The 12,956-nt window shown below is 48.6% G+C and overlaps 4 protein-coding genes across 11 annotated transcripts in view; 2 read left to right on the top strand and 2 right to left on the bottom strand.

Annotated features, from left to right (window-relative positions):
• Positions 1 to 12,956, bottom strand: part of LOC120898671 (flotillin-2) — a 154,167-nt gene that overhangs the window by 15,338 nt on the left and 125,873 nt on the right. For all 7 annotated transcript variants that reach the window (XM_040304820.1, XM_040304823.1, XM_040304821.1 and 4 more), the window contains exon 3: positions 124 to 311. In XM_040304820.1, coding sequence (XP_040160754.1) covers positions 124 to 311 — 188 coding nt within the window. The remainder of the gene's footprint in view (positions 1 to 123; positions 312 to 12,956) is intronic.
• On the top strand, positions 2,318 to 7,192 carry LOC120898665 (glucose dehydrogenase [FAD, quinone]). Of its 2 annotated transcripts, XM_040304809.1 has the most exons (5): positions 2,318 to 2,467; positions 3,266 to 4,575; positions 4,703 to 5,142; positions 5,224 to 5,394; positions 5,474 to 7,192. In XM_040304809.1, the coding sequence occupies exons 3-5, from the start codon at positions 4,941 to 4,943 to the stop codon at positions 6,970 to 6,972; spliced, it is 1,872 nt and encodes a 623-aa protein (XP_040160743.1). In that variant the 5' UTR covers positions 2,318 to 2,467; positions 3,266 to 4,575; positions 4,703 to 4,940; the 3' UTR covers positions 6,973 to 7,192. The 2 variants fall into 2 exon arrangements, with proteins under 2 accessions (XP_040160743.1, XP_040160742.1); XM_040304808.1 differs by lacking the exon at positions 3,266 to 4,575.
• On the bottom strand, positions 7,224 to 9,585 carry LOC120898659 (glucose dehydrogenase [FAD, quinone]-like). The gene is made up of 2 exons (XM_040304800.1): positions 7,992 to 9,585; positions 7,224 to 7,912 (listed from the first exon to the last, which is right to left on the bottom strand). Exons 1-2 carry the CDS (start codon positions 9,507 to 9,509, stop codon positions 7,454 to 7,456), a joined length of 1,977 nt encoding a protein of 658 aa, XP_040160734.1. The 5' UTR covers positions 9,510 to 9,585; the 3' UTR covers positions 7,224 to 7,453.
• On the top strand, positions 10,179 to 12,514 carry LOC120898658 (glucose dehydrogenase [FAD, quinone]-like). Its single transcript, XM_040304799.1, has 2 exons — positions 10,179 to 11,733; positions 11,814 to 12,514. Exons 1-2 carry the CDS (start codon positions 10,213 to 10,215, stop codon positions 12,288 to 12,290), a joined length of 1,998 nt encoding a protein of 665 aa, XP_040160733.1. The 5' UTR covers positions 10,179 to 10,212; the 3' UTR covers positions 12,291 to 12,514.

Genomic DNA, 12,956 nt, shown 5'->3' with positions numbered 1-12,956 from the left:
ACAACTACAAAATTATTGCTAAACAAAATAAATAAAAAAATGATTTAAATAGGATAAATTAGACCGGACCGAAGAACCAACACGGTTACTTGTCCTAACCGTATCGGCGTCCAGTATAAATACCTTCATGATTTTGCACTGTGCCACTCCGGTTACGGTCAGTGGGACACCCTGGGCCGTCTCAACCATTTCGCACATGGGATTCAGCGTCATCACCTCTAGCGAGAGGCGCTGGACGTCGGTTACCAACCACCAGGCCCATGCCCAACCGCCGACAATGGTACGTTTCTTCGTGGAGCCACAACAACCACCTGAACGAGAGTAGAACGGAAGAAAAAACATACATTATTGTTATGTCATTATTATTATCAGCTGAACTACTTTTCGAAAATCAATTTTTGTTCTGTGTTTGTGAGTGTGTGATGGGCGTATACGACGGCAAATCTAACATCCGCGTAAAAGTTGCATACATGTAGGCGCGCTAATCACACCCATGTCGACCAGGGGAGGGTGCACGATCATTGATGGCTATTGCAACGGTGATATGGACGTGGTTTTACGTTTCTAGATATGAGATCATTCATTGCGATGAACACTACAAACACACGATACGTAAAGGTCACTATTATTGCAACTGTGATAACTAGAAATGTATTACTTGAACGTAAAACGCCTTCTCATCGTGGGTAGCCTCACAGCGGTAGGTGGCGCGGATGTTGGAAAACGGCCAGCTTGGGGTTATAGCGCAGGAAGTTGGATGATCCAAAGGTTGGATTGTTTAAGTGTGCATTAGTGTTTGAGAATTTTTAAATAATCGACACATCGAGAAAACGAAATCAAATGAGGTTAGACAGTAACGTGCTTTTAATGCTTTAATAAGTTTCAGTTGTTGTTGCGTATTAAACTATGTAGGAGTTAGGTTAAGTAGTAGATAAAAGACGATATTAAAGCTCAAACCTCCTGAAACAAAAGAGAGGAAAAAGAGAAAAGGAAAAACAATGTAGCTGGAATAAATAAACTCAATGATAAGCCGCAGACTTGACACCAGCAAGCGTTTAAAAGCATTTTCGGTTATGTGCGCGGTAACATTGAATGGAGTATGAAAAGCTTTACCATTGACACACATGGCAACACAAATCGATGAACGAGAAATGGAATGCCGATTGCTACGAGAAAAAGAGAGGGAGGGAGAGAGAGAGAGAGGAAGAGAGAAAGAGAAGGAGTCCAACCGGGGAGTAGCTGATTCCACCCTGTAGGAAAATGCAAGTGTCCACACAGGCGAGACAGAAAGTGAACTGAAGCAAGCAACGTTGCTGCATGGCCAACTGCACGTAGGCAGCCCGGCTACCAAAGCAAATCCTTGCGAGCGATATTGCATAGTTCATTCGCATGGTGTGGTTGTTTTGAGCAGTGTACGCCGATGAGATAAACCTGTATTAATTTCACAACCCCGCTTTAACGCAAGATGGAAGAAGTGCCGCTATATTGCTTTTTTCCTCATCCAACAACCGGTGGTCAATGGCGGTAGTGCAAACCGTCGGACCGTGACATTGACATTGGCCTATGAAATTTCTTACAAAAAGCGGTATTTTTTATTTTAAATCAGGCCAGTGAATGTATATAGCAAGAACTCCCCTTAAATTTACCTCACTTTTGTGAGGGGAATCTAGACATGAAAAAAAGATTATACCACTTTCAAAATGAGATGGTTTTTGAAGGGTGGAAGAAGTAGTATTTAGCGAGATTGCGTAAGCCATCGAGAAGATTCATTTCACATGTCTCGTCCTTGTTTGTATCAAAAGCAATTCTATGTACAACAGCAGTATCAAGAAACCGGTTCCATGGTGAGCATAAGAGCTAAGAATATATAATTTAATATTGCGAAAGGGAGGATATTACTTTTGCTGTCACTTTCTAGTCTGCGAGCTCCATGGTGGTATCTCCAGAGGTACAGGTCTGGAGATGATTGCACGATCGTCAGTACAACATTCAACCAAACGTAAAGACACTCTTTCATTCCTGTGTACTCCAGATCGTGCACTGCTGGGATGAATCGAATATGTAATAAACAACCTCTCCATACAGGGGAAACAGTCGTTCCATCTTTACGGATGCAAAGATATCGTAATAAGCAGTGAACCAACAGCTGGCAGTTGCAACTTCACCGATCGGTGAAAAGAAGAACGATTGGTGTATGGTAACGGTACCGGCCGATGGCAACCCGACTCAGTACAGTTCCTCCACCACACGAAAGCTTCAGGCTGAAAGCGGCGAGCTCCACCGGTCGGGACCTGCGCGATCGGACGCGTCTCGGTTCATCGTCAGTTGAGGTCCAACTTTCTTCCGTGGAACCGGTGCAGTAGAGCCGCGGGAATGAACTCCTACAGCTTCAAACACGATGCTTCGCTGATCGGACCGTGTGCGTGCGTGCAGTGAATGGAAAACCGTGAAGTCGACGAAAAAAGAGGTTCGACTCATATCCACTGCTTTAACATTGCTAGAGCAACCGTTGGGGGAGTTTGTTTAGAGCGCAAGTCGGTGCCAAAAACCTCAACCGGTTGCGTTACATCAAGAACAGGAGAAACCGTCGACGCGTCCGCGACCCAGAGAAGACCTACTTTCCAAAAGAATGATGCGGGATGTGTAATCGTGTATCTTATTTTCTGTATACATATGTGTGTGTGTTTGTGTAAGTGTGGGCATGCATGTGCTGCCACAAAAAGTGTGTAGCGGTGATCCAAGAAGAAGCAGGCAGTCCGTGGTCGTATGACCCATTTCATGTTTTGGTGCGGACTACGTATGAGGAAATCCCGGAACGTACAGGGAAGAAAGTTAAGCCGGGAATGTATACAAGTGGGTCTTGAAACTGGACTCAAGCTGACTAACCACGATCAGCTAGATTTTCAGGCATTAGCTTTGTATTGAATGGGGTAGTGTGTGAGTGGATTATTTTTCTTGATAGGGAAACATTTGCGTGATTCTCAAGATTTTGAGGATGACACAGTGAGCAGCCATCAAATTAAAACATATAGATCTCAAATAAACAGTTCGTTGTTAAGAAAAAAACAAGAGATCATTTGTAATCTAAAAACTGCATTCGATGTTAGTCTAGCTCGTTCGACGTGAGGCGAACTTAAACGAAGAGTTTCCTGTTCTTCACCTTTACATTGTACGCCAAGCGGCTTGGCGGCTATGTTTGACCAGAAAGAGTAAAGGAAATGAAAACAAGTTTTGACCGATTTTATTTCACTTCATTCCACACTAGGTTTGGCAGCCCTATGGAGGTTAAGGTCGTTGCTACCAGTACAACAGTTGGATCGTCGGAATGAGAAGATGTAGTTCCTAGCCTGATCTCGTAGATGAGGTGTTAAAATGTTAAAGAAACGTGTGTGCCCTAAACATGGAGGGCCGTCCTTACCAGTTTCTCATAGAAGATGAAAGTGACAGAAAGTGAACGACGTAAAACTCACTGGCCGGTTCAGTTGTGTAAAGCTGCAGTGAATGCTTGTAATAGTGTTTTTTACGAAATCCGCACTAAAAATTCCACCAAGTAAAAGCAGCTGCATGTGCTCTCTTTTCTCTTTCCTCCTATGCATACTCACACACTCACGCTCACACAGGTGTAGCTTCGATCGAATTCAATCAGCGAAAGTAATTTCCCAACCCTTTGGAAAGCATTCAGTATTCTGACTTACGCAAGGGTCAGACATATTTGACGTAACGCATGATGAACAGTCTTGCTAATGGAGGATTGACTTCATGCCTCTCTGGGCTGGTAGTGTGATAAGGCAGTTTTCGTTTTTGGTAACGATGACCAAAGCACTCCAAAGCTGTAGCTGATTAATTACCCTACACCGTCAGTACGAAATTGGGAGCCGCTTTCGGTAACTTTCAGCAAACTGTGTCGCAGTTTACAATTTCTCCTCACGTAGCCGTCACTGGACGAGTCTTTAAGGCCTCACTTTTTCTCGATCCAGTTTAGGGAAGGGTACGGTACATTGAAAAAGCCTAGGTTTCCAGACATTCCGAATCACGATCGTTAAATTTTCGGCAACAGTACGTGATCGATTAAGCAGTCTATGCGCCGCATATTCTACGTTTTTACAAACTTTACCCGCGTACAGTGGGTACACTACATTTCGCTAGTTGACAAAAAATAAGCAAAAAAGTGGTGTGATGTAATAAGACATAGGAAAACGATTTCACAAGTTCTTTTATCACTGTCATTTCGGAATCGATCATAGGACGTGCGGTTATGCGTTGCGTTAGGATTCATACGCTTAAGGTTTCTCCATATCATTTTCCTTACATTGTGGAGGTGTTGGGTGGGTGCATCATCCAAGTCCAAACAAAACCCGTTAGCGCATAAAAATTAAAAATGCGTACACCAATCCGCATCGATTCATGGTGCGTCTGTGGTCGTGACGTTAATAGTGCGGTGGACGGTAAAGCGTGTGCAGCAATACCTTCGACACGATTGATGCAGTATGATTGATGACTAATACTGATTACATATTGAACAGTTTAAATGAAACCAATAGTGAGCGTTGTAGAAAGTTGCAGTAGAAAGCTGATGTGAGTGGTTTAAGAATTGGGTTTGTTTGTGCGGCTGTAGCACGTAATACAGCTTATAAAAATACAGTTTAACATTTTTGTTAGTCCTTTTAAATTACCTGATGTAACTATCTTTTTTTTATTTTAGAAAATGCAGAAAATCCTTTGACAATACGTGACCAGTAGTGAAATATTAGATTAAAGTGAAACAAGTACACTTTGAATTCAGTGACTCGTCTATCAGTTTCGTCTCGCCGCAGTTGAGACTGAAAGCTCGTATTACACAAAATACAAAAACAAACTTTTTAGAGCACAACCAACGAGAACAGTTTCTTGTGGAGCACAACGAGTGAGATCAGTGACCAGTGTCTCTATAATCGCACAAAATGAGCGAGCTAGTCGGTGCCGCGTTCGGATCGGTAGCCACGGCTGCCTCAAGCGTTGGCTGGTTTGTGCCGATGCTGGTTGCCGCGATTGCCTACTTTCAGTACGAAGAGTTCATGGATCCGGAGGCGCGCGTTATCGATGTGCCGACGGAGATTATGTTGGACAAGTACGATTTTATAATTATAGGCGCCGGATCGGCAGGTAAGTGTGACAGTGAATGACGTTAGGGCCGTGAACGGGACTTTACGTTTCCAATTGCTGCTGCCTGTTTCCAACTCACAGGAGCCGTGCTGGCTAATCGGTTGACCGAGGTGGAAAACTGGAATGTGCTGCTGCTGGAGGCCGGCGGCGATGAGACGGAAATATCCGAGGTACCACTGATGGCGGGCTATTTACAGCTGAGCAAGCTGGACTGGAAGTATAAGTCGGAACCGTCGGGAACATTTTGCTTAGGTCAGTAGAGTCACTACTTTAAGATGGAACTTGTTGCCAGTGTGTCTTAACTTAAACTTTCTTCTTATACTATCTGCAGCAATGAACGGTGGAAGGTGTAACTGGCCCCGGGGAAAAGTGCTCGGCGGATCCAGCGTACTCAACTACATGCTTTATCTGCGTGGAAACAAGAAAGATTACGACAACTGGGAGGCCATGGGCAATACCGGCTGGGGGTACAAGGATGCGCTGTACTACTTCAAAAAGTCGGAAGACAACACGAACCCTTATCTGGCCAACACACCGTACCACTCGACGGGGGGATATCTGACGGTCGGAGAAGCACCGTACCATACGCCACTAGCGGCCGCTTTCGTCGAAGCGGGCGTCGAGATGGGCTATGAAAATCGGGACCTAAACGGTGCTAAGCAGACGGGATTCATGATCGCGCAGGGAACGATCCGTCGCGGGGGTCGGTGCAGCACTGGGAAAGCGTTCCTCAGACCAGCCCGGTTAAGGCCGAATCTGCACGTGGCGATGTTTGCTCACGTGACACGCGTGATGATCGATCCGATCAGCAAGATTGCGTTCGGGGTGGAGTTTATACGCGATCGCAAGGTGCACCATGTGCGCGCCTCGAAGGAGGTGATCGTGTCGGGTGGATCGGTAAATTCGCCCCAGATACTGATGCTGTCGGGCATCGGGCCGAAAAGCGAGCTGGCCAAGCATCGAATCCCGCTGATCAAGGATTTGCCGGTGGGTGAAAACCTGCAGGACCACATCGGACTCGGTGGGCTGACGTTTATGGTGAACCAGCCAGTGTCGATTGTGGAGAACCGCTACCACTCGATGTCGACCGTACTGCAGTACGCTGTGCTCGGGCAGGGACCACTGACCATTCTCGGCGGGGTGGAAGGGCTGGCCTTCGTCAGTACGAAGTATGTCAATGCGACCGACGACTATCCGGACATAGAATTTCACTTCGTGTCCGGCTCGACCAACTCAGACGGCGGCAACCAGCTGCGCAAGGCTCACGGTCTGACGGAAGCGTTCTACAATACCGTTTTCAAACCGATCAACAACATGGACGCGTGGAGCATCATACCGATGCTGTTGCGGCCGCACAGCGTTGGTACGATCAAACTGCGCAGCAGCAATCCGTTCGACTATCCGTATATCTACCCGAACTATCTGCACGACGACCGCGACATGCGCACGCTGGTCGAGGGTGTAAAGATTGCGTACGCACTGTCGCGAACGCAAACGATGCAAAAGTACCAGTCGACGCTGAGCGCGTACAAGTTCCCCGGCTGTGCACACATCCAGATGTTCACCGATCTGTACTGGGAGTGCATGATCCGGCACTACACGTGCACGATCTACCATCCCGTCGGCACCTGCAAGATGGGGCCGTACTGGGACAAGCAGGCCGTTGTCGATCCGCAGCTGCGCGTGTACGGTGTGCGCGGTCTGCGTGTCATCGATGCCAGCATTATGCCAAAGCTCGTCAGTGCCAACACCAACGCACCGGTCATTATGATAGCAGAGAAGGGGGCCGACATGATAAAGGATTTTTGGATCAAACGTGGCGTTGCGTGAAAGGGCAAATGGTCGTCGCACCGGTCGCTCTATATCATCAGACCTTCTTTGTAAAATAAAACATTTTCCTCTCGAGCAAGCAATGTGATGAATGAGGCCCAGTCTGTGGCTGCGTGAATGTGTAATGTATGTGTGTGAGTTCGTGACTATAAAGTAAGCGATAACTAATTTATACACCAACCAGTAGTAATAATAAAGATGAAAACACATGTAAAATTGATGTACTCTAGTTTATGAACTCTGACCAAAACTATCTCCTGCTTATTCCAGATTATTATTTCAGATTATTCCACAATGTGAAGAATATACATAATTAGTTTGTGTATTTACATATGATTTTCCTATTATCGATCAGGCATTCAATAAATGATATCTTTGCATATCATCCCACAATTCCAAGAACCATCTCCTTGAAACGAAATTAATTTCAAAATGCATGGGAGAAACAAATTTCTTCCGTTCCTTTCCATTCCATTTCAACTTATACTGCCTGGCTCTCCTCCATCGCTTTGGCAGAATAGTCTGTGTGCAGTGTCTTACACTCCCGCAGCGTATCGGCGTGCGCTCGTAGATCGGCTGCGTACGCTGCCTTAACGAGATCCGCCGCTTTCTCTCCGGTCGCAATCGTAGGCACGTTCGTGTTTCCCGTGGTAATGACGGGAAAGATGCTCGCATCAACTACGCGCAGTCCGCCAATGTGGTGCACGCGTAGAAACCGATCAACCACTGCCATTGGATCGGTGACCGGGCCCATCTTGGCCGTGCCGCACGGATGATAGATTGTCTGGGTGTAGTGTCGCACCAGACAGGTGTAGAAATCGTCTTTGTTGAGAAAATTACTCGCTCGGCAGGCTGACCTAGAGTAATCAAGCAGGGTAGCGTTGATGTTGCGCATCGCCGTCGTATTAGCAAGGGCTTCGGCGAACTTCAGACCCTCGATCTACAAAGTAACAAATCAAAAGTATCGGTCAACCCAAAATTCTGTCGCTCACGCAAAGAATTTGCTTTATCAATCTTACCAGTACCATCATATCCTTCGGGTTGTCAAAATAGTTGGGATGGATACGGATGTGATCGTGTGGATTTTTACTTGCCAGCTCCAACCATCCGGTGCTGAGCGGGCGCGATAACATTGGTATGACCATGTACGAGTTTTGATACACCTGCTCCTCGTACACCTGCGCGTAGTAGTTGTTGCTGATACCCGAACCTCGCTTCCCGAACCGTCCGCCATCGGTTAGATCGGACAGGCTGGCGAGAAACAGCTCTACATCGGGCCAATCGAGTTCCGGATCTTGGTACTTGGTGTTCAGGAAACCCATAACCTCACACAGCGACATACCGTACAGCATGCCGTCCTCGTTAAAGAGGAACCGTCTCAGCGTATCAACGCCCACTGCGTCGCCAAAATCGTACGCTAGCGGGGGACTGCCCGGTGGTGGTCGTATCGTGTAGCCCCCCGCACCGGTTGCCACGTGATCCTGCATGTTCTGTCCTACGCCGGGCAGATCTTGGATCACACGAATGCCATGGCGTTCGAGCTCCTCCCTTGGTCCTATTCCGGACAGCATCAGTAGCTGCGGGCTGTTAAGCGCACCGGCTGATAGAATCACTTCCTTCGACACCATCACCTGGTACCGTCGGCCACCCTTCTCGAACTGTACACCGTAGGCGCGCCGATCGTTTGGATCGATCAAAACGCGCTCGACCATCGTTTTGGTGGATATGTGAAGATTCTTACGCGCCGCTGCCGGCCGCAAATAACCCTTCGCCGTGCTGCACCGTAACCCATTGCGGATGGAACCGTGCGGTACGGCAAAACCACTCTGCATCGGCCCATTCACTTCGCCGTACCGGTTGGTAAGGCCCATCTCCTCCAGCCCCGCCAGCAGATGGTTGCGCAGTGGCGTATGGTAACGGAACCGTTCCACACTGATCGGACCACCCCGCCCATGGTACGATAGATTGGCGTACCGTGGATCGCGCATATCTTCCAGCTTGAGAAAGTACGGCAGCATATCGTCGTAGCTCCAGCCCGGATTGCCCAGGTCACGCCAGGCGTCAAAGTCTCGCGGGTTGCCGCGCACGTACAGCATTGCGTTGATCGTTGAGCTGCCGCCGAGTGCTTTGCCGCGTGGCCACCGGCACCGCTGATCTTTCATTGCGAGACAGAACCGATCGGACGGTTCCGTGCGAAACTTCCAATCGACGCGCGACGTCTGCAGCGTCGGATAGAGGAACGGTATGTCGGTCAGGAACGACTCGTCCGTGCCGGCCTCCAGCAACAGCACGTCCCAGTGGCAGATTTCGGAGAGCCGTGCGGCCATCACGGCACCGGCAGATCCAGCTCCCACCACCACAAAGTCGTAGATGTCCTGCACAAACGGGCCGGGAATGGGTTGCACACGGTGGTGGAAGTCTACAATGTCGGGTCGCTGCAGCCAGATGCTTGCATCGATCAGTAGCAGAAACACTGTTCCGATTCGCGACGTATAGAGCAGCCGCGTCCGCACTTCGTAGCTACCGACCGCGTTCATTTTGACGAGGAAACACTACACTTACACGCAGCCACTGGTAATGCCACTGAGGTGGCGAAAAATGTGAACCGTCCCTAGCCGGGTCGGGCCGCCGACTGGTGCGTGTAGTGTAAACGATGTGGCAACTTTATTCCACCGTTTTCGCAGACGATCGGTCAATGGCGAACAGCATGACAAAAACAATGCAGGCAAACAAATCCGAAACATCCGTTCTTCGACCAATTAGAACAATTACCGTTCTTATGTATTGTTTGTTACACAATGCTTTAATGTTCAATGAAGACTTTTTGAGAATGTTATTTGTAACAAACTTTAAAATATGGAAAAATTAAATGTGAGATATCAAAAGAAAAATTATCTTCATTAACAAAGCTATATTACATAAATTTCCAACGAAATAATCAGCAGCAAGGTTTCAACCCTGATCGGCTCAGAGCTCTGTCAGTCAGTATTGAAGACGACCCAGTTTTTACTATTCCACGCTGTATCGATTTTGATGATGGCAGCAGTTTTGGCCAATAGATTGTAAACAACCGACACGGGACAATCTTAATGGTTCGTACTTGTGGGTTTAGTTTGTCGCGAACCGTCGCGTAAATAACTTCACCAACCTGCCGAATTCAAGTTCTTATTTGAGGAAACTCCACAACTAAGTGCCATCTAGCGTCTGCGTTATAACCTTCACCTGCCCCCTGCCGAAACCATGGGGTTCGGTCCACTCGAAAGCCAATACACGCGCATGCGCATCATGCTGACGCGACCCACAAGCGCACTGATTTTGCTAATACTGGACGCCTGCATCTGGCTCCAGCGCACGGACGTGGTCGATTATCGGAACCGCGTGCAGGACATCCCGTCCCAGTTCATCTACGACGTGTACGACTTTGTGGTGATCGGTGGCGGAAGTGCGGGAGCGGCAGCAGCCGCCCGTCTCTCGGAGGTGTGCGATTGGAACGTGCTGCTGCTCGAAGCCGGCACTGACGAATCGTTTCTCAGCGATCTTCCCTACCTGTATCCAGCGCTACAGAAGGGCCCACTCGATTGGCAGTTTGAAACGGAACCGAACGAACGCTTCTGTCAGGGTATGCGCGGCAATCGGTGCAGCTGGCCACGCGGCAAAGTGCTTGGCGGGAGTTCCGTGTTGAACGCGATGATGTACGTGCGCGGCCACCCGGAAGATTACGACGAGTGGGCTCGGTTCGGTAACAGGGGCTGGAGCTGGCAAGATGTGCTGCCGTACTTTGTGAAGATGGAAAATGTGCGTGACCCGAACATTGCCGGCCGCCCGTACCACGGTACGACGGGCCCAATGACGGTGGAGCTGATCCGCAACCGGTCCGCGCTGCAGCCAATGTTTCTGCAGGCGGCCCAAGAGCTCGGCATGAAGCTGGCGGATGAAGTGAACGGACCCGACCAGCTGGTGTTTGCACCACTGCACGGTTCCATCCGCGACGGGTTGCGGTGCAGCACCGCCAAGGCGTATTTGCGACCGATTGGAAATCGCAAGAATTTGCACATCTCGATGAACTCTATGGTGGAGCGGATACTGATTGATCCGAAGGATCGCCGTGCCTACGGTGTAGTGTTTCGCAAAGGCAACCGGCGGCAGTTCGTGCTGGTGACGAAGGAGATCGTCCTATCCGCGGGCGCACTGAACAGCCCGCATCTGCTGATGCTGTCCGGAGTGGGGCCACGCGATCAGCTGCAGCGGCACGGCATTCGCGTGATCCACGAGCTACCCGGCGTTGGGCAGAACCTGCAGGATCACGTTGCCGCCGGGGGTGGCGTGTTTTTGATCCAAAATCCGACCGGAAGCGCACCGCTCTCGATACGCCTGGTGGAAGTGAACGAAGTTTCGGTGGCGCGCGACTTTCTGTTTCGGAACCAGGGCCGGCTGCTGTCGATGCCGTCCTGCGAGGTGATGGGGTTTATCAACACCAAGTACAACAAGCCGGGCAGCCGGCGGGGCGATGTGCAAATTTTCATGTCCGCCCAATCGGATATCTCGGACGGTGGCACCGAGGGACAAGCTGGCGCCGGTCTCACCTACGAATACTATGCGCGCAACTTTGAGTCGTGGGTGTACCACGATTCCTTTCTGATCATGCCACTGCTGATGCACCCAGAGAGTCGCGGCTGGCTCGAGCTACCCAGTGCCAATCCAATGGATAAGATCAAAATCTATCCCAACTATTTTGCGGTCGAGCGGGATCTGGACATTTTGGTAAGTAGAGTAGTTTACGAGAGGGGTTGCTTGTTTGGTTCTTCGTGAAACTGAACGGGGAGGAGTTTTTCGCTTTGCAGGTCGAAGGGCTCAAGTTTGGCGTGCGCGTTGCTGAGACGTCCGTGATGAAGAAGATCAACGCAACGTTCATTTACGATGCAGAGCACGGTGACACGTGCAACGGACAGGTCGGTGACGCTTTCTTCAAGTGTCTCATACAGCATTACTCGCAAACGATCTATCACCCGTCAGGCACCGCCAAGATGGGGCCAGCGACCGATCCGATGGCGGTGGTCGATGATCAGCTGCGGGTACACGGTATAGGAGGGCTGCGTGTTGTAGACGCTAGCATAATGCCGAAGATAACAACAGGAAATACAAACGCACCGACCATCATGATAGCGGAACGGGCTGCCGACCTGATCAAGTACGCACATCTGCCGGCCCTGGCACGCGAAGAACACTATCGGCAGTGCGCTAGTATCGACTACCAGTATCACCCGTCCACCAGCAACACAGTGACGAAGGTTATAAAAAGTTCCAAAAAAGTTCCATAACATGCAATCGTATTTATCGTTTAGTTACGGTGACCTGCAAGGTTCTACTACTATTTTACTAGTACAATATCACTCACAAGATTAATCGTATGTGCACGATCCACTCGATGAATCTTTCATTAGTCATTAGTAAGAGCTTGTTAAGTAAGTCGCAATTCTTAAAACCTAAAATAGAATTAGCCGATTGAGACAAGTCTATCTGTTTACATGGATTATCAGTTTCGTGGAACTGATAATCAGCGGCGTCTTCCTGATTGCAATCACAAATGGCAATTATCGCTTCGACACAATTGGCGTAAATATTTATTTAGTTCAATCTAAACGCAAAACCGGTTAAAGCGAATAAGTGCAGGTATAGAAAAAGGTAGAATTTATGATCTGTTGCACTCCAAATTCAAAAGAGGGCTTATTTGTTTGGGCTCAATTGTGTTCCATTTGCTTGTGTCTAGATGTCGTAGATGACGCAACATTGTTACAGGTTTCAAGTAGGAACAAAAAAAAACTCGCCAACAATCGATGCAAAATTTGTTTTTTTTTTTTATATATTTAACACTAGTCCGGACTACATTGCCAATAATGTGGTAGTTGCGGACGAATAACACGCAAAACAATACATGAAATAAATAAAAAAAACGACGCTAAATTAAAACTCGTATGACCGACCCG

The sequence above is a fragment of the Anopheles arabiensis genome, chromosome 2 (assembly GCF_016920715.1).
Source record: "Anopheles arabiensis isolate DONGOLA chromosome 2, AaraD3, whole genome shotgun sequence".
NCBI lineage: Eukaryota > Metazoa > Arthropoda > Insecta > Diptera > Culicidae > Anopheles > Anopheles arabiensis.
Note: the sequence above shows the minus strand (reverse complement) of the source record. Positions and strands in the feature narration are given on the sequence as shown.

Coding starts and splice junctions, on each gene's coding strand:
- LOC120898658 (XM_040304799.1), top strand. CDS start 10,213: ATGGGGTTCGGTCCACTCGAAAGCCAATACACGCGCATGCGCATCATG. Junction 11,734..11,813: donor AGCGGGATCTGGACATTTTG/GTAAGTAGAGTA, acceptor TTCGCTTTGCAG/GTCGAAGGGCTCAAGTTTGG.
- LOC120898665 (XM_040304808.1), top strand. CDS start 4,941: ATGAGCGAGCTAGTCGGTGCCGCGTTCGGATCGGTAGCCACGGCTGCC. Junction 5,143..5,223: donor TATAGGCGCCGGATCGGCAG/GTAAGTGTGACA, acceptor TCCAACTCACAG/GAGCCGTGCTGGCTAATCGG. Junction 5,395..5,473: donor GTCGGGAACATTTTGCTTAG/GTCAGTAGAGTC, acceptor TACTATCTGCAG/CAATGAACGGTGGAAGGTGT.
- LOC120898659 (XM_040304800.1), bottom strand. CDS start 9,509: ATGAACGCGGTCGGTAGCTACGAAGTGCGGACGCGGCTGCTCTATACG. Junction 7,913..7,991: donor CGAAGGATATGATGGTACTG/GTAAGATTGATA, acceptor GTTACTTTGTAG/ATCGAGGGTCTGAAGTTCGC.